General features: G+C 35.0%; 1 protein-coding gene across 3 annotated transcripts; it reads right to left on the bottom strand.

The window, feature by feature from the left end:
* Positions 1-5,848: 5,848 nt before the first annotated feature.
* ETAA1 (ETAA1 activator of ATR kinase) lies at positions 5,849-20,540 on the bottom strand. 3 transcript variants are annotated; one of them, XM_004331030.4, is made up of 6 exons: positions 20,194-20,540; positions 18,906-19,034; positions 18,557-18,633; positions 15,359-15,471; positions 13,051-15,101; positions 5,849-7,587 (listed from the first exon to the last, which is right to left on the bottom strand). In XM_004331030.4, exons 1-6 carry the CDS (start codon positions 20,414-20,416, stop codon positions 7,460-7,462), a joined length of 2,721 nt encoding a protein of 906 aa, XP_004331078.1. In that variant the 5' UTR covers positions 20,417-20,540; the 3' UTR covers positions 5,849-7,459. The 3 variants fall into 3 exon arrangements, with proteins under 3 accessions (XP_004331078.1, XP_019798789.1, XP_019798790.1); XM_019943230.3 differs by having other exon boundaries at positions 20,110-20,534; XM_019943231.3 differs by lacking the exon at positions 20,194-20,540 and having other exon boundaries at positions 18,911-19,039.
* Between the last annotated feature and the right edge of the window lie 208 nt (positions 20,541-20,748).

Below are 20,748 nucleotides of genomic sequence, written 5' to 3'. Positions count from 1 at the left end.
TGCAAATGGAAATCAAAAGAAAGCTGGAGTAGCTATACTCATATGAGATAAAATAGACTTTAAAATAAAGAATGTTACAAGAGACAAGGAAGGACACTACATAATGATCAGGGGATCAATCCAAGAAGAAGATATAACAGTTATAAATATATATGCACCCAACATAGGAGCAGCTCAATACATAAGGTAACTGCTAACAGCTATAAAAGAGGAAATCGACAGTAACACAATAATAGTGGGGGACTTTAACATCTCACTTACACCAATGGACAGATCATCCAAAATGAAAATAAAGAAAGAAACAGAAGCTCTAAATGACACAATAGACCAGATACATTTAATTGATTTCTATAGGACATTCCATCCAGAAACAGCAGATTACACTTTCTTCCCAAGTGCGCATGGAACATTCTCTAGGATAGATCACATCTTGGGTCACAAATCAAGCCTCAGTAAACTTAAGAAAATTAAAATCGTAACAAGCATCTTTTCTGACCACAACGCTATGAGATTAGAAATGAATTACAGGGAAAAAAACGTAAAAAACACAAACACATGGAGGCTTAACAATACGTTACTAAACAACCAAGAGATCACTGAAGAAATCAAAGAGGAAATAAAAAAATACCTAGACAAATGACAATGAAAACACGATGATTCAAAACCTATGGGATGCAGCAAAAGCAATTCTAAGAGGGAAGTTTATAGCTATACAAGCCTACCTCAAGAAACAAGAAAAATCTCAAATAAACAATCAAATCTTACACCTAAAGGAACTAGAGAAAGAAGAACAAACAAAACCCAAAGTTAGCAGAAGGAAAGAAATCATAAATATCAGAGAAGAAATAAATGAAATAGAAACAAAGAAAATAGCAAAGATCAATAAAACTAAAAGCTGGTTCTTTGAGAAGATAAGCAAAATTGATAAACCATTAGCAGGACTCATCAAAAAAAGAGGGAGCGGACTGAACTCAATAAAATTAGAAATGAAAAAGGAGAAGTTCCAACAGACACCACAGAAACACAAAGTGTCCTAAGAGAGTACTACAAGCAACTCTATGCCAATAAAATGGACAACCGGGAAGAAATGGACAAATTCTTAGAAAGGTATAACCTTCCAAGACTGAAACAAGAAGAAACAGAAAATATGAACAAACCAATCAAAAGTAATGAAACTGAAACTGTGATTAAAAATCTTCCAACAAACAAAAGTCCAGGAACAGATGGCTTCACAGGTGAATTCTATCAAACATTTAGAGAAGAGCTAACACCCATCCTTCTCAAACTCTTCCAAAAAATTACAGAGGAAGAAACACTCCAAAACTCATTCTATGAGGCCACCATCACCCTGATCCCCAAACCATACAAAGATACTACAAAAAAAAGAAAATTATAGACCAATATCACTGATGAACATAGATGCAATAATCCTCAACAAAATACTAGCAAACAGAATCCAACAACACATTAAAAGGATCACACATCATGATCAAGTGGGATTTATCCCAGGGATGCAAGGATTCTTCAATATACAAATCAATCAATGTGATACACCATATTAAGAAACTGAAGAAGAGAAACTGTATCATCTCAATAGATGTAGAAAACGCTTTTAACAAAATTCAACACCCATTTATGATTAAAAAAACTCTCCAGAAAGTGGGCATAGAGGGAACCTACCTCAACATAATAAAGGCCATATACAACAAACCCACAGCAAACATCATTCTCAATGCTGAACAACTGAAAGCATTTCCTCTAAGATCAGGAACAAGGAAAGGATGTCCACTCTCACTACTCTTATTCAACAGTTTTCGAAGTCCTAGCCACAGCAATCAGAGAAGAAAAAGAAATAAAAGGAATACAAATTAGAAAGAAGTAAAACTGTCACTGTTTGCAGATGACATGATACTATACATAGAGAATCCTAAAAATGCCACCAGAAAACTACTAGAGCTAATCAATGAATTTGGTAAAGCTGCAGGATACAAAATTAACGCACAGGAATTTCTTGCATTCCTATACACTAATGATGAAAAATATGAAAGAGAAATTATGGAAACACTCCCATTTACCATTGCAACAAAAAGAATAAAATACCTAGGATAAACCTACCTAGGGAGACAAAAGACCTGTATGCAGAAAACTATAAGACAGTGATGAAAAAAATTAAAGATGATACCAACAGATGGAGAGATATACCATGTTCTTGGATTGGAAGAATCAATATTGTGAAAATGACTATAGTACCCAAAGCAATCCACAGATTCAATGCAATCCCTATCAAATTACCAATGGCATTTTTTTACAGAACTAGAACAAATCATCTTAAAATCTGTATGGAGACACAAAAGACCCTGAATAGCCAAAGCAGTCTTGAGGGGAAAAAATGGAGCTGGAGGAATCAGACTCCCTGACTTCACACTATATCACAAAGCTACAGTAATCAAGACAATATGGTACTGGCACAAAAACAGAAACACAGATCAATGGAACAAGATAGAAAGCCCAGAGATAAACCCATGCACCTGTGGTCAATTAATCTATGACAAAGAAGGCAAAGATATACAATGGAGAAAAGACAGTCTCTTCAATAGGTGGTGCTGGGAAAACTGGACAGCTACATGTAAAAGGGTGAAAGAAGAACACTCCCTAACACCATACACAAAAATAAACTCAAAATGGATTCGAGACCTAAATGTAAGACTGGACACTATAAAACTCTTAGAGGAAAACACAGGAAGAACACTCTTTGACATAAATCACAGCAATATCTTTTTTGATCTACCTCGTAGAGTAATGGAAATAAAAACAAAAATAAACAAATGGGACCTAATGAAACTTAAAAGCTTTTGCACAGCAAAGAAAACCATAAACAAGACGAAAAGACAACCCTCAGAATGGGATAAATATTTGCAAACGAATCAACGGAGAAAGGATTAATCTCCAAAATACATAAACAGCTCACGCAGCTCAATATTAAAGAAACAAACAACTGAATCCAAAAATGGGCAGAAGACCTAAATAGACATTTCTCCAAAGAAGACATACAGATGGCCAAGAAGCACATGAAAAGCTGCTCAACATCACTAATTATTAGAGAAATGCAAATCAAAACTACAATGAGGTATCACCTCACGCCAGTTAGAATGGGCATCATCAGAAAATCTACAAACAACATATTGCTGGAGAGGGTGTGTAGAAAAGGGAACCCTCTTGCACTGCTGGTGGGAATGTAAACTGATACAGCCACTATGGAGAACAGTATGGTGGTTCCTTAAAAAACTAAAAATAGAATTACCAAATGATCTACCAATCCCACTACTGGGCATATACCCAGAGAAAACCATAATTCAAAAAGACACATGCAAGGCTTCCCTGGTGATGCAGTGGTTGAGAGTCCGCCTGCTGATGCAGGGGACACAGGTTCATGCCCCAGTCCGGGAAGATCCCACATGCCGCGGAGCGGCTAGGCCCGTGAGCCATGGCCGCTGAGCCTGCGCGTCTGGAGCCTGTGCTCCGCAACAGGAGAGGCCACAACAGTGAGAGGCCCCCGTACTGCAAAAAGAAAAAAAAGACACATGCACCCCAATGTTCATTGCAGCACTATTTACAATAGCCAGGTCATGGAAGCAACCTAAATGCCCATCGACAGACGAATGGATGAAGAAGTTGTGGTACATATATACAATGGAATATTACTCAGCCAAGAAAAGGAACGAAATTGAGTCATTTGTTGAGACATGGATGGATCTAGAGACTATCATACAGAGTGAAGTAAGTCAGAAAGAGAAAAACAAATATCGTATATTAACGCGTGTATGTGGAACCTAGAAAAATGGTACAGATGAACCGGTTTGCAGAGCAGAAGTTGAGACACAGATGTAGAGAACAAATGTATGGACACCAAGGAGGGAAAACCGCGGTGGGGTGGGGATGGTGGTGTGCTGAATTGGGTGATTGGGATTGACATGTATACACTGATGTGTATAAAACTGATGACTAGTAAGAACCTGCAGTATAAAAAAACAAACAAAAAAAACCCAACTAATACTAAACTTTCTTTCGGTTATTTGTATGGAAATATGTTAATATAAATGTTTCAGACATTACATGAAATTTCTAAAAATCTTGTATGTTCTGGTATAATGTTATAAGTCATAATTCGTTATTACTTTAAAATGTATATCAGAAATAACTAAATTTCCTTGTCAATTGCATTATTATGAACTGTCATCAAATCTTTAACTGTGGTGATTTTTAAGTCTTTTGTCATCTACAGACAGTTCTGGGTGTACTCTGATGCTTTCGCAAAAATGTTCCTATAAAAGGGTTTCATCTTCAAGGAATTCACGGAAAAGACTGACAAGTACAGGTTTCTGGTAACTGACTATACTGCTGAACTGAATGAATAAGTATTTTCAGAACTCTAATGGAAAACTGATGAATTCATAAAAGTGCTAACAAAAGATCAAGATGAAAAAAAATTAATTACATGGGACTGAGTGACCTAATGAGGATGATTATAATTTTTGTGACTTTCTGTTTGAACAAAAGAAAAAAAAAATTCCACAAGGACTCAGAGGCAAAAAATATACAAATCAATTCTCACTGCAAAGTAAAGGAGCTATTACAGTGGAGGATTACTGGACTGAATGTCAATATTATGACATAGTATGAGTGTGTTTAGTGTTTGGTAATTGCAATCATTGTTGCTTTTGTTGTGGTCATCCATTTACAACGCTTGGTGTCAGTTTATTTATCTCTTGTAAAAATAAAATAGTGTGTGTGTGTGAAAAAAAGAAAAAACGGGCAACTCAACAGAAAAGGGCCTATACAAGCAACTCATAATTGAGGAAATTCAGATGGTATATAAACATATGAAAAAGGGCTCTACTTTACTAGTAGTAGGGAAATTGCCAATTAAAACCACAATAAGATGTTAGTACACACCCAACAGATTGTCAAGCATTTTAAAGTGTGATGGAACTGTAAAAGGTGCACATTTATAGGAAACAGCTTGGCATTATCTAATGACATTAAGGATATGTACTCTCTATGACACAGAGGTGCAAATACATGTCTGTCTGAGCCATTCCTCAGGATAGGCTGGCTGCAGTTTAATCCATGCCAGTGCAGGGATTTCCCTAAGTAGTTCAGTTGGTGTATATATCCTGAACCTCAGTAATCTGACCATTGAAAGCCCATTTTTTAACATTCACATGCTAATAACAAGCACTAATTTTGCAACTGCAAAGACATTTTAAATGTTCATTATACAAATTAGCAAAGCCTCAAGTGTTTATCAGAGATAATATAGATGAACAACCAGAGTGAGGCCTTTCCAAACAAATGCTAGCTCACTGTCCTTGCTGTGGGAATTCTCAATATAGAAAACTTGTTGTCCTAGGTGTCAATTAAAATCAACCCACCGATGTTGGTCAAAAGGTACATACTTTCAGTTATGAATAAATTCTGAGAATCTAAAAAAAAAAAAAAAAAAAAAGAAGAGGAATCAGGATAGAAAAGGAAACTGTGAAGAGCATGTTCAGGCTCAGATTTGCCAAGCCACTCTTCCACCCCCATCCCTAAGTACTATAAGTCAGCCTTTAAAGAGAAAAGGGGTCATTTTAAAGAAAACTGCTAAGTAAACAGTAGCATAGGCTGTATTGAGAATATGACAAAATTATGGAAGAGATTCAAACAAAGAACTTTTAGAAGTATTACTAGAATACATATACAACTGAATAACATAAGGCATTACAGAACTGTCCAACAAAAGATACAAGAAATAAGTACCACAATGATAAGAGAAAAGAAATCAATTCCAGTAAGGATGGTCAGGTACAATTGTCAAAGCAACTGAAATTTATTGGGCTGAGTCTTAATGATTGGACACAATAGGCTAAAGGCATTCTAGAGAAATCAAGTGGTAGGCAGGGGGGGGCCTAAGCAAAAGTAGAGATATCTAAAGAGTAGTAAGAACACAGTGAAGCCATTTTAGAAAAAGATAAAGATTCTCAGCTCTTCATTTTCTTACACAGAAAAACTACCTATATTTATTTAGATACTTTTTTATATATTCTTAGGCAAATAATAAACATTACCTAGAATATGTTACTCCACTGTATATATGAAAATACAATTTTCAAAATTATGTATCTCTATAGAGCAATACCTTAAAATGCATTTAATTACTTTGATACTATCATAGCTCTAAGATACCTGAATAGTGGTGAACATCCTCATAGGTGTTTCACATTTATAACTCTCGTCAGGTATCCTAAAGCCATTTGGGATAAATAAAGCATTCTTACCGTCCTTATGCCCTCAGCTAAGATTTTTACTTCTGGCTTCGCAAATTCCAAACAAGCAAAATTAAAAAGAGAGTAACAGAGAAGAACAAATTAGCAAAGTCAGTAAATTAATCAAGGGAAAATTACATAGTTATAGGAAAATTGAAAAAGATTCTCATTTTTTATATCCTGGAATGGTTAATTCTTTAATACAAGAAACAATAAGCATTATTATCAGTCGCTTAATGTATTTTAGTTACTTTTTTAAAGTTTTATACTATAAAATAATTAATGCGCCCACAAGTTATTTTATGTACTAATTAATACTCTGAAGCAAATGGTACCATTTGCCTAAGTATCCACTAGAATGAAAGAAATCATTCTAATCCTAGCACAGCTCCAACTTGCCTTCTGACTTTGGGAATAACAGTATTCATTTCTCACCTATACAGTGAAGAAGCTGGGCCAGATGATATCTAAAGTTTCTGACAGTTCTAAATGTTACTGATGGTACACTACTTATATAGCTAATCCACATTCTTCTTTCAAAACTAAACTTCTTAAATCAGCATTTTCCCTAAAAATGGTGGGAAGTTTCCAAAATGTATTACATTTTAGAAAATTTTAAATTCACATGTATTACAAACTAGGAATTGAAAATAGTAGTTTTCTTATGAAGTCCTTTATTTCCTACCAATCATGTCCCTAAGAATATGGAAGTATTAATTAAAATTCAGAAATGTATAAAAACCTTAAGGAACAGTTATTGAAAAAAAGCTATAAAGAAATAATCTCTATTAGTAAGTTGAAGCTTTGTATTAGGAAAAGATTTATTACAGTAAGAGTTAAGTGGATTATCTATTTTTTGATGATCCTCTGCAATCACAGTATTTAAAAATAAAACGACTTTACTCTGTATGATTCTACTACATAACTGCTAACTTTCCTGAATTTCCAAAACTTACATGCAATTACTTTCACATGCATCTCCAAGGAAAGGTTTCACTGACCATTGTAAACACTGATTTATTAAATAAAGTAGAAGTCCATGCTTTATAACTCAGCATTAAATTTCTCATAGAGAAATCAAGAAAAAATATTTCCTATCATAGATAGTTATCAACTGTCTTTGTTACCTCCCAAGTAACATTTCATTAAAGAAATCAAGTTAAGTGGGAGCTGTCTTTCTTTACAGATGATGCCTGTGCTTTGGCCATTCTTCGAACCAGTGCTTCTTGTCTTTTTCTCTGAATTTCTTCAGGAGAATACTTTCTATTTTTCTCTTCTTCCTCTAAAAATGAAACCAAATATAGATATTAGCTTTACAGACTATATAGTTGTTCTGAATAAATTTTAATTTTTACTTTTTTATTACCCAGATTTGCTACATTGGTTTTGTTATTAAACTATACTTTACTAAATATAAGACTACAAGTACAGATACAGTACAGTACAAGGCTCTAGACCAAAATAAAATCAAGCACTGATCAATCTGTTTGATGCACTCTTTTCACAGTGAGATAAAATCCATTTGATTAAAACGTGTACATTTTGACTACCCAGCAAATAATTTTTGTGAACAATGACATCTAATTTATATAACCAATAAATGAATATATTTTAAAAACAAATTAGAATTTTAAATGTTATATAAATTGTAATAGAAAAGGAGTCAAAATATAATGGATTAAATTAGATACCAATACCTCAAAGAGTATATTTTTATACTATAAGATATCCTATGTTAATATTCCTACTCCTACTTTTTTCCCTCTATAGAACTCCAAGATTTTCATTTCAGCTATCCAGGAAAAATATTTTGGAGTAATAGACTGAAATCTATTATGTCAATAAACATGTAACTCACTGTCAGATATTATATTTTTATTCGGAAGATATATTTTCTACAAACATTGGAAAACTATTTCAAGAAGCAGCATATCTGAATAAAATTTTCAATATGAATGTCTTTTAATATATAAAATATGAAGCATTCTGATATATTCTTATGCAACACACTTTAGTGTATACTTCAGATAAGCCTACTATAAAATAAACAATGTTTTAAATTAGATAAATGAAAATGAGAAAGTTCTATTTTAATAACACATCCAATTCTGCCTCTACCAAAATTCTGACTTCTAATAAAATTAATTCCACAGTTAAGTCACTCTGGGCTAAAATATTAGATTATCTATGTAATGCTATAAAAATCAAACTTTAAAATTAGCAAAACTATTTTTTCATTTAAATAATGTTTTAAAATCAAGCCCATCATCCTAATACATATTTAAGTGACCGTGTATTGGTAAAATTGTTTATGTTGTAAAATCTACCTTTCAGAGAAGTAAATAAGAATTTGCAGCACTGTCAGCAGAGAAATATTATTTACACTGACATCTAGACAGAGGTTCAGAATTTAGTGGTTATGACATTTCTCTTGTTAACTAAGGTAGATATTTACTCAAAATATACCATCTTTCCTTCCTCAGTATAGTCAGAAATGAGAGAAGGTGTTCAGGGTAAGGGACACATATCTCAAACTCCCTGGATGATTCTGTTGCCTTTTATTTTCTAAGTCAATTATCTCACAGACTGTAGCTATTTTTTCTTAGAGAATAATACTAAAATGTACTTTAAAATTAGCTTGACTAATTTATCTATTATTTTAGTCTGAAAGCTGAGAAACACAAGAAACTTAGAATATACACACACACAATTTACATTCAGTTGACCATAAATTTGGAAGGAAAATAGGTTAATAGTCCATGATGGCAGAAAAGAACATAGCTCACTAAAACTGGCCTTACAGCTGGTTTTGTGATATTAATAAAGTCTCATTAGGCAAATCTGATTTCAAGAGAGTCATTCATGTCTCCCATCAGCACTTCCTTTAACACAATCTGCAATGAAAATACATAGCAAGGTCTCAAACTATTGCGAGGTACAAAGCAAGAGTGGCTCTTTTTAATCTTAATCCCAAAGCAGGGGTCAGGAAACTTTTTTCTTCTGTAAAAGGCCAGAAAGTATGTTAACCTTTAAAAAGCATGTGATTTCTTGTTGCAATTGTTCAGTTCTGCCCTTGCAGCATGAAAACAGCAATGGACGATGCATATAAGTAAATGATGTGACTGTGTTCAAATAAAACTTTGTTTATGGACAATGAAGTATGAATTCCATATAGTTTTCAAAAGTCATGAAGTATTATACGTCTTTTGATTTTTTTCAACCACTTAAAATGTGAAAGTGGGACTTCCCTGATGGTGCAGTGGTTAAGAATCCGCTTGGCAATGCAACGAACACGGGTTCAATCCCTGGTCTGGGAAGATCCCACATGCTGTGGAGCAACTAAGCCCGTGCGCCACAACTACTGAGCCTACACATGCTGCGGAGCAACTAAGCCCGTGAGCCCCAACTACTGAGCCCACGCACCGCAAGTACTGAAGCCCACGCGCCCTAGAGCCCGTGCGCTGCAACTACTGGGCCTGCGTCCTGCAACTACTGAAGTCTGCACGCCTAGAGCCTGTGCTCTGCAATAACAGAAGCCAACCGCAATGAGAAGCCCGCACACCGCAACTTACAGGAGCCCCTGCTCACCGCAACTAGAGAAAGCCCGCTCGCAGCAATGAAGAACCAATGTGGCCAAAAATAAATAAATAAATAAAATGTGAAATTCATCTTAGTATGCTGGCTGTACAAAAGCAGGCTATATAGGCTGGATTTGGACAGGCCACAGTTAGCCAAGCCAGCTTAAAGCAATGAGGTAGTTAGAAGGGTTTTGTTTCAAAGATATTTCCTGGAGAGCAGCTTGCTATACCAAAGTAAGAGGAAATAGAAACAAAAGAAAATATCAACAATGTTAATATTAATTAGAATATTAGGCACTATCAATAAACTTAACAGAAAAATTGTAAAGTAAACTGAAAGGCAGATTATCCATCCATTAAAAAAATGCAGATAAGACAGGAGACAGGAGTTTTGGAAAAACTCAAATATTCCAGAGAGATTTAGTTTTTAATGGAATTACAACTATAAGTAAATAAATTCATGTTGGAAGCATGCTTCAATTAATTATACTTATTTAAACATAAACTTAAATGTTTAAAACTATTATAGACTGACAACAATTTTAAAGCTTCAAAATATCTAGTTTGAGTGACAATGTAGAGAAGTATTCATTGTCAGTGTTGATAAGAATATAAATTGATGCGATTGGGGGGATGATCTGGAGATATCCATCAAAATTTAAAACATTCTGAACCTTACATAAATTTTCAGTAATTAACATACAATCACACAATTGTGTGTAAATTTATGTAGCATATTCACTGGAGGACTGTACTGCTGTTTATAATGCAAAAAACTGCAATCAAACTAAACCTCCATCAACAGAGAAACAGTTAAATAAATTATGGTACATCCATATAATGACATACTATGTAGTCACTCAAAGGACTAAAGCAAATCTATATGTACTAACAGGAAAAGATAGTTACAATGTATTAAGTGAAAGCAAAACCAAGTTGCCAGATAGTGTATACTATATAATTTCCCTGAGGAATGGTTGGAGGAAAGGAGAAATAGAGGACTTACCTTTTTACTTCAAATTAATCTATACTGTTTTCTTTATTTTTATAAAACTACATATTACTGTTACAATGTTTTTTTAAAGGGAAGGATCACTTAAATAGGGAAGTTGTAGCAATAATGCCAACAAAAGCATCATCTAAACAGAAAACAATCATGTTAAAAGAAACTAAAAACTCCCTTAACCATAGAAGCATTGATCTACATAATAAGTAAGAATCCTAATGTTTAGCCCCAAGTGAGGGAGACTGATTAAGGAAATCTATAATTACAAGCTAGCATAGTAAATGCTGTAACAGAAGTTAGCACTGGGTATTGCAGAAACCCAAAGAAAGCGAACCTTAATCATTCTGCGTGGTTAGAAACACACTGGGTTTTAAAGGATAAACAGAAAAGAGCCAGCAGATTTGGCGTAGGCATGTGGGGGCACTAGGTTTCTGGTGAAGTGCCCTGGGCATTAAGAAGCACATGTAGTTATGCCAGAAATATTCCCTTTTAAAAACTACTACAGTATCAGTGAATAACAGACTTTTCACATTATATTGCATGATGTTCATTCAAATACTTATTAAACATCTAACTGGCAGCTGCCGTGGTAGGCCTAGGTATTCACTGATCAGACAGCCAGTTATCAATATTTCATTGCAAACTGTGATAAAAGAAATGAAGGAAATAAGAGAGATGACTGAAAATAACAAGGAAAGCATTTATAGACTGCTGAAGGAAGGCATCTGTGAGATAGTAATATCAATACTGAAACTGAGACCTAAGGATAAAAAAGCACCAACTGGACTTCCCTGGTGGCGCAGCGGTTAAGAATCCACCTACCAATGCAGGGGACACGGGTTCAAGCCCTGGTCCAGGAAGATCCCACATACCACGGAGCAACTAAGCCCACGCACCACAGCTACTGAGCCTGTGCTCTAGAGCCCGCAAGCCACAACTACTGAGCCCACACACCACAACTACTGAAGCTCATGTGCCTAGAGCCCATGCTCTGCAACAAGAGAAGCCACCACAATGAGAAGCCCATGCTCCGCAACAAAAAGTAGCCCCTGCTTGCCACAACTGGAGAAAGACCGCGTGCAACAATGAAGACCCAATTCAGCCACAAATAAATAAATAAATTTATTTTTTTAAAAAAAAGCACCAGCCAAAGGAGGGGTGGCAGTCACATGCTGGGAAGCAGTGTTAGCTGGGACTAGCAGTCAAAGCTCCTGAACTAGAAAAGAACTTACTCTGTTTGAGGAACTGAAGTACAGCTGGTGTAGCTGAAGCCTAATAGGTAAGGCAAAAAAAGAGGACAGGAAGGTTCAGGAGAGATAATCCAGGGCCTTGTAGATCACAGGGTAAGGTCTGGATTTATTTGAAATATGACGGACAGTGGCTGAAGGTTGTCTTTAAGCAGACAAATGCCATATTTGTTTTTTATTTTTTCTCGTTTTAAAAGATGATTCTGCTCTTTGGAGACTAGAATTGACAGGGAACAGGTAAAAGAACTGCAGTAGTCCAGTCAGGAAACATTGGCTTGCATAAGGGTGATAGCAGGAGACAGTGAGAAAAATGGACAGTTTTCAGATATATTTTTTGAGGTAGAAACAATGGAACCTGATAGAAAGAACTGGGGAAAAGAAGAACTGGAAAGAATCAAAGATCACAGGATGTACTGAGTAAGTAAATAACAACTCTAACCATCATAACTAACAGTTTTATATCAGATGGTATTCTAGCAAAGGCATTTAATTAGAATGCTCTAAATCTTCAAACATTGTTCACCTCAATATTCTGCTACACACAGGAGTAAGATTATTCAAATTTTAAAACAATGAGATATTTAGTGAACAAAGGAATCTTCACACAGTAATACATGAATCTATAAGTAAAATTTTCCAGGTAAATTCCAGGTAAATGTTCAGAAAACATTCAACACATACTTATCGAGTGCCCACTATACACTAGTCACTGTATTAAATGTTGGCAAAGAATTCGATGCAGTCTTTTCAAAACATAAATCACCCAGTATTTGTATATTCCAGCATCATTATTTTTAAGAATCACTTTAAAACTTCCAGTTAAACATCATAGTTTTTAACTTGTATGTTATGCAAATTCAATAAAACAAATAACTAGTTTGGTTACTTTTCAAAGAAAATTATTTCATACATACCTTTTGAAGTTTGTTTCAAAGATTCAGAAAATTTCCCCAAAGACTGCTGTTGAACAGCCTTCCCACATAATGGGTTGACAGTTTTATTTTTCTGCAAACCCTGTGTGATTTTGGTACCAGAGATACTTCCTGTTATACAATTGTTATTAAACTGAGAAAGAATTTGAGAATTTTTTATCTTTGTAAACATGTACTTAGAAAATCTCACTGCTCTGTTAAGGTCACTCTGAGCTTCATCTGTTACAGTGCTATGCGATAGATGTGGAGTACTCAATTTCTTCTTATTAGCAGCAATTTCTGTACTCATGTGATCTGAACTCACATTCAAACTTGAACTTCCTGTAAGAACCGATTTGGAACTATTCACTTGTTTTGGAACATCAGTGTTATTCCAAGAGACATGTAGATTATTGATCTGACAATTTGAGTTCTTAGAATATATAGTCAAATTTGTCGTGGCACCTAAAAACCCCGGAGAATTTCCACAAATTTCCCTTTTCTCCATCTTCATTGATTTATTTATTTGTAAGCTATCTGTCAATGAAGATGTTTGCACTGAAACGCTGTTCAGATTCAAATGCTCTGATTGCACCAACGGACTTCCTTGTTTAGGTGTAGTAAACACGTTTTTGGCTCCGTGTTTAGAACTATTATTGATCCCAAATACACTTTCTGATGTCTTGCTGTCCACTCTAATGTCTTGCTCCTGAGTTAGTCTTTCAATATCATCACATGCTTGGTATAATAAATCATCATCTACATCATCTGCTTCCCAGGTATTCTCTAAGTGATGACAGGCTTTAACAATTTCATTGGTAAATGATGTATCATTCCAATCATCAAAGAAAGAACGAAGCTTTGATACATTAGTCTGATTTGGGTTACAAACACTGGTTTTATTGCCCAAAGTTGCAGAGCCTAAAGGCTCGACATTAGTAGGTGCCTTCAAAGACTGATTAAAAATGGACTTATTTTTTTGTTCATTAGAACATCCTGGGTTCAAAGTAGACTTTTTTTCAGAAGCATTTACATTAGAAGTAAATTTAATATGAGTATCTTCATTTACTTTTGCCAGATTAGATGCAACTGCACAGTCTTGAATTTTGTCTTGAACAACAATTGTATTAAAAGATTTCTCCAATTTCATTTTATTTCCAGTGGATGAGAATTTATTTGGTTTATCATTCGGCTTTGGTGAAAATCTGTATTTTGCAGCATCTGTTAATTCACTGTTCCATGTCTTTGAAGGAAGATCTTGTAAAATTTTTGAATCCCTTAACCTGGTATCTAGACTTGTATTCATTCCCGACTTACTTTTACCATTTTTACTGTTAAAGGTACAAATTTCCTTTTGATCAGTAATCTGGGCTGTTTCAGGGGCAGCGAAAAGTTCAGACATTTCAATATTTTGCATAACAAAAGGTTCATTACTTAGTAAGTTTTCCCAATCATCCTCAAAATCACTGGTTGTAAATGTATCACTGTGCTTATTAAAAGCTCCTGGTTCCTTAGTACAGGAAGTCACATATGATTTTGTCATTCCAGGATTATCTACTTGATGAGAAAGTGATCCTTGGGTTTTATTTGGTAGTTTTTCAGTGACCAGAGTTTCATTAGTAATGATGTTCTCCTCTTTCAAAGCGTTTTTCTTTCCAAAGGTAGTACTACTGGTGCTCAAGAAAGCATCTGACAGATCTTGGCTTAACTGTCCACTACATTTCTGAGTAGAACCATCAAAAATGGCGATAAAGGCTGCTTCAGCATTTTGGTCAAATGGCTTCTGACTGCTGTTTTGATCATTTACCACAAATATCCTGTTTTCTTTCACTGGCTTCTTTATCATAGCATTATCTATTTCAGGAACTATATCATGTAGTAACTGCATCTGTACATTATCTCTGTAATTATTTAAAGTCTCTGCTTCTGAAATCATCTGGATAAGATCATGATTTCTCTTGTTTTGCTCTTGAATCACATCTAGCTCTTCCATATTTTTATCAAATTGCTTAGCCAATTTCATAAGTTCCTCCTCCTGATTTTGTGATTTTAACCTATTAAACAAATATTTTAAAAATTACAACGAAGTAAAGTTCTAAGTCATAAATATTCAGTTACTTAACATATTTTAATGTTAAAATTCAAAAGTTTTAACACATACTGATATTATAATTATTTTAAGTCAAAATTTTACATGTCAAAATTAAGGAAAATAATTTATAACCATTTTGACATATTCACAAAACCAAAACAGAATATTAAAAATACTTACTTCACTGAATGTTAGAAAAACTGCCAAGTTTGAACTTACTTTGTGCAGCTGAGTTTTGCTCTTGATTTTCCTTTTGCTACACTAGGAGTACAAGGAATAGCAGTTGCACCAATCCACACCCCCAGCATGGAGTCTGTTGTTGGTTTCTCATCCTTTGGCAGAAGGGGAAAAAAAAAAGAGGTGTAAAAGTACCAAAACCAACCAAACAAAAATCCACTTTAATTATGCTGAATTATTTTCTTAAAGCAATAATTTCTGGTAAGGTGATAGCTACTAAACAAACTCCAAAACAATGAGAAGATGGAGGACAGCACTAACAAGCTGCAAGAAGTGATCTATTTATGTTTCTGGGAATGAAAACACTCAGAATTGGGAATTCCTTATTTTCAAAAAAATTTTGTTTTTAAGAATTTAATTAATTAGGAAATGCATGTTCAATAGTAAGAGCACATCTTTTATCAAAAGAAAACTGAACAACTTATTTCAGTTGTCATAAGATATTCATAAAATAAACATTAGTATCAGAAATAAACCATGTAGCAGGAATCGTTAGTATTATGAATAAAGAGAGATACATATGGAGTTTTTTCTGTATCACCTGATTCTCCAAATTTTCCCTATCCCCATTATAACGCTTATCTAAAGTTGGGACAATCCATGTTGACCTTAATTGACAACACTTAGGTAGAATTAAGACAACTTAGAATTAAATCAGGACCAAGCTAGAGATAAGTGCAAGGTTAGAACTGATGCTATGAATGAGGGATAAGAACAAAAAGTAAGTAGAGAAAGCAGGTAAAGAAGCTTTACCAGTATTAAGGCTAGAAAAAAGCCATTTTAGTCCTGGATCTTTCTGCTATACCCTTCAGTCACTTGATCATGCATAAAATTAGAGAATAAATTTGTGTATTAGTTACAAACCAAACCAATAAATTAAACAAGTTAATCATTTTCTACTCTATTTTTATAGTACCTAGAATGAGCATAAACAAGCAACTATCACACAAATTAAAATAATCTTATCACTAGTTTATAGATTACTTGAAGGCAAGGACTATTCCTGATAGTTCAGCATCTAGCAAAATGCTGAGCATAAAGATGTCAGTTCATGTTTGTTCACTAGAAAGTTAGGTGAAAAGATACCTACAACTTGGTATTTCAAAATCCTCAATCAACAAGCAGTTTTCTTAGATGTCCAGTTGAACCTAGTAGATTTTAGCTTTGCAAAATACCCAAGAAAAGCAATAATTTTGATTCTAGATGCAATACATATTTTCCCTTTTGTTTCAACAATCTTGAATTTAGGGAAAAATAACATTCTTAATGATTTAATTATGGATAGTTTTTGGTCCATTTACCAAGTAATTTAAAATTCATTCCATTTTTAGAATATAAAAGTACAATAACTTTATACATCTAGTTATATATATACATGGGTCCTATGTGTTTTTTATAGTATTTTTTTATAGTATTTGTAAATGCTATATTTTTAAAATTTCCTCATCAATAATTACAATCCAGGTGCTGTAAAAGGTATCTAAGCACATATCCTAGAGTATACTGTGCAGAGTTGTAAAAATGATGGAAAAATATACACCATCTTCAAAAAACAACATTGTATAAAAAGTATCCCTGAAGAAAGCAAAATGACTGACCAATTAAAAGTGCAAATTTAAAAAAATGTCATCTCTGGAACTATTAAGGTGACTTAAATAATTATTTGAGGAGGATAACTCACCTAAAAATAAACAACATGAATACGTCATTCTGAGAAAATGACAAGTTCTTTAAAAGACCTTGATATTACCAAAGATTTACGTGCTTTAAAAGTGCTCAGTTGAAAATGGTAATATTTAAAAGCAACTAATTTCACTGTACTTTTTCTTATACACAAGTTACCACTTGCATACTGTTGCCATTTCTCTATGTGAGCTATTATTTCCAGCCCACTTAGGTAGAGTCCAATTATTTACTCAACTATCTTTTTATCACTATTGAGGCTGGCCAGCCCAAACACATTTTATTATGCTTCTTTCATGTGAAACCCACAATTAATGAAGATCTATTGTTAACTTATAAAGCAAGTAGTATATGGTATAAAGGCTATTTAACTAATGAACTGTATGTAAAATGCATTTCTATGACATACCAAACATGGAATGTAGAGCTAGTAGCAACAGAGTTGTTTTGACTGTGTTAGCTGTAATTCTGGATGTTTTATAGTTGCTAAGAAAAACTTTATTTCCTGTCTCCTCCACCTGGATGATGGTGATCCTTGCAACCACAGTTTGGGCCAGTGTCATCTATTCTTTATGGTCAACATATAGTCACTATCAAAGGGCATTTCAAGGAAAAATATTAAACTTCCTATGGAAAAGATACTAAGCAAAAAATTGGGTGTTTTCTGGATTTAAATGTTGCTAAATAAGAAAAAGAGAAAGGAAAGAGGTCCAGAACAGAGGTTGACCTAAACTTATACTTCCCTTACACTCAAGCATTACAAGAGCTGAAATAAATTTTTAAATACAGTTCTGTTATAGCAAATAATTTAACTATCATAATTAACTTTAACCTAGCATTTGTAGTGCTCTGTAGTTTACATAAATTTTTATCCAATTCAGTCATCATAATAATCCAAGAAAGAGAGCAATACAAGTAATAATTCTATTTTAATGGCTGAATGAACTACAGTTCTGAGAGTTTAAGGGACTTGCTTAGGGTCATCCAGCATAGGACGCAGACTGAGAACTAACTCCAAATCCAATGTTTTTTCCATTTTTATGTTTCTTGATGATATTATAAGCCAACAAGTATTAAGAAAAGCAGTTTCAATGAGGAAAAGGTGTGCTATAGACAGGAAAAAAAATACCCATCACCAAAAACTTAGAAGTTTAAACTTTTATTGTCTGATTCTACTCTTTTAGTAACTTGAAAAATGATACCATATATTGTTAAATAACATTAAAAACAAAATAAACACAAAGCTCTAGTTAAAAATCATCATTCTAAAGAAGTATATACATATGCTTAGGAAAATATATATTACCAATTTTAAATTATGGTCCTTTTTTCAAAACATGCATTTCAGTGGTAGAATAGGTAAAAATAATCTTTGCTGCTCTGTTTTTAAAAAAGAATTGAATAAGACAAAATATTTTTCACATAAATGAACTATTAAAAAAACTTAGTGGCATATTTTCACTGTTTTAAAATAAACTATAAAATACTGATATTTACCTGAGGAGCAATGCGATTAACAATATGTGAGATTTCATCACTATCTGTGGTGTAAATCCGCTTTTTTCTTCCTTTACCTAAAGAAACAAAGACATTTCTATAAATTAAAAACAAAAAACTAATTTTTAAAAATAGTGGTTACGTCTTAGAACACAATTTTAATTAGCATGGCTTAGATCACTATGCATTCTGACATTACACGCGTATCACAGAAACATGATCACTTAATATTCTCGAAAAACATTTGCTGTATAAAAGTTCCTGATGTGGATATCTGACTGAAATTCTACAGTTAAATCCTAATCATTAATCAAATATTCACCCAGATAAAAATGTTTTAACAAATTACCTAACTGTTTCGTCATTGGAGAATTCTGATCCCAAAAGATATCATTCTGTCCATCTGGATCATTAGGAGAACTGAAGGCAGATGACAATAAATCCATCTGCAGCATTCTCTTTGGTGTTTCATACATTTCTACATAAAATAAGATTAAAATAACAATTGTTGCATTTGAAAGCATTACTTTACTTCATAATACCCCAATGTTAAATACCAGCTTAGACTAAATTTTTTTTATAGTCCAATTATAAATTTCTTTCCCAGAGATGATTATATTACTTTAGCCACAACTGAAATGTTTCACATAAAATCCCTGTAGTACTTCATAAGTTTGACATTGTAAATAGCAAGTATTTTAAGACAATCTAATAGCTCTATAAATGTACAATACTGTATAACCTAGTCATTCCATTCATTACCCCTGGAACTAGGAGGTTTTGGGAAGCACCTGTAATTCACAGATACATTTCAAAAATCAAAAGCATTTCAACAGAAACTTCAGAAAAAGTCTATGTTTAGCTTCTTTTTGCCAACTCTATCCAACTTACACTAATTACTTCAAAAAGCTTTAGTGAGCCATTTCTTGGTTTTGTCTAGTATCACTTTTTTTGTTTATTCTGCAATTGCTCTGTCAAACTAAAAACAAGTAAGGTAATAAAAGCTGTATTTTAAGAACATGCTCTAGGAAAGAGCTCTTATATGAGTTTCAATTCCTACCAGGACTTATTAGAAAAAATTGAACACCAAAAAGTGATCAGAATGAAATACTCAGGGGCCCTCGGTTTCCTACTATGAGGGACATTATACAAAGGAACTTCCGGTTTATTCATAATGAGTTGAGACATCACCAAGGCTTTGAGGATAGAGATAGCTATATATTCCAGACGGCCCCTTCTCTAAGTCAGATCAGGGCAAAAAGTTTAGGGGGAAATAATTCCCGTGGTAATAAGCAGAAGGCACAAGATATTATTTCTCCTCGCTCTGCCACTATTGATACCTGGAGGAGCAGCCTACAAATTAGCCTTCCTCCCTCCAACAGGTAAACCCCACAATCTATTCCTGTGGCAGGGACGACAAGCGGTTGTCACGCCTAACGGGGCAGTGCTCACACTCGGGGATGAAAGCCCTGGGGGGGGCGGGTCGCGTTAATTTTGGACTCACGAGGGAGAAGCCCAGGGAAAGAAAACACAACTTCAGACTCCACTCCCACCTGCACCCGGGGTTTCCTGGTCACGAGCTGGCCTCTGAAGCTGCGGCGCCGAAGCCCAGGGAGACCCCGCTGCCCACGTCTCACCCTCGGGGTTACTTTTACTGCACGAAGCGGCTACTGGCGGCTGCTCTTGCTGCGGCAGAGGCCGGAGAGGCCTCTCTCCAGCCCCACAGGGCCCTGAACCGCGGGCCGACCTCAGCCGCCTCTTCCCCGTTTCGACCACCGAGCTGCATTCCTCAGTCGCCGCCGCTTTGCGCGGCGTGTTCTTCAGGCCAGGGCTGTCCGCATATTTCCTTCGCCGACTCATTGCGTAGGACGCCCTCCACCAGCCACTTCTCCTTTCACATTTTGCAACGGGAGGAGTAAAGCAACGGAGCCACGGAACTACAAACCGGGCCCGCGCCAACCGCCGCCGCCATTTTGGCCGGTGGGACGCTCGTAAGAGGCGGGTTCTGATTGGCTGCGTCCGGACGAGGGGCGGGGCGGCCAGGATTCAAGCGGCGCGCTTCGGCAGCCCGCGCAGCGAACCTGCTCTACTCTGCTCGGATTCGTCAGGATAGGAACTGGTTGAAAGGGACAGCCGTCTGGCCACCATAGCTGAGAATGAGAGCATGCGACGTGGAAAGAATCCACTGGCAT

The sequence above is a fragment of the Tursiops truncatus genome, chromosome 14 (assembly GCF_011762595.2).
Source record: "Tursiops truncatus isolate mTurTru1 chromosome 14, mTurTru1.mat.Y, whole genome shotgun sequence".
NCBI classification, from domain to species: Eukaryota; Metazoa; Chordata; class Mammalia; order Artiodactyla; family Delphinidae; genus Tursiops; species Tursiops truncatus.
This window is presented reverse-complemented; position numbering and strand designations above follow the sequence as displayed.

Coding starts and splice junctions, on each gene's coding strand:
- ETAA1 (XM_019943230.3), bottom strand. CDS start 20,416: ATGAGTCGGCGAAGGAAATATGCGGACAGCCCTGGCCTGAAGAACACG. Junction 19,035..20,109: donor CCAGGAAACCCCGGGTGCAG/GTGGGAGTGGAG, acceptor TATTTTATGTAG/AAATGTATGAAACACCAAAG. Junction 15,102..15,358: donor GCAAAACTCAGCTGCACAAA/GTAAGTTCAAAC, acceptor TTTGTTTAATAG/GTTAAAATCACAAAATCAGG.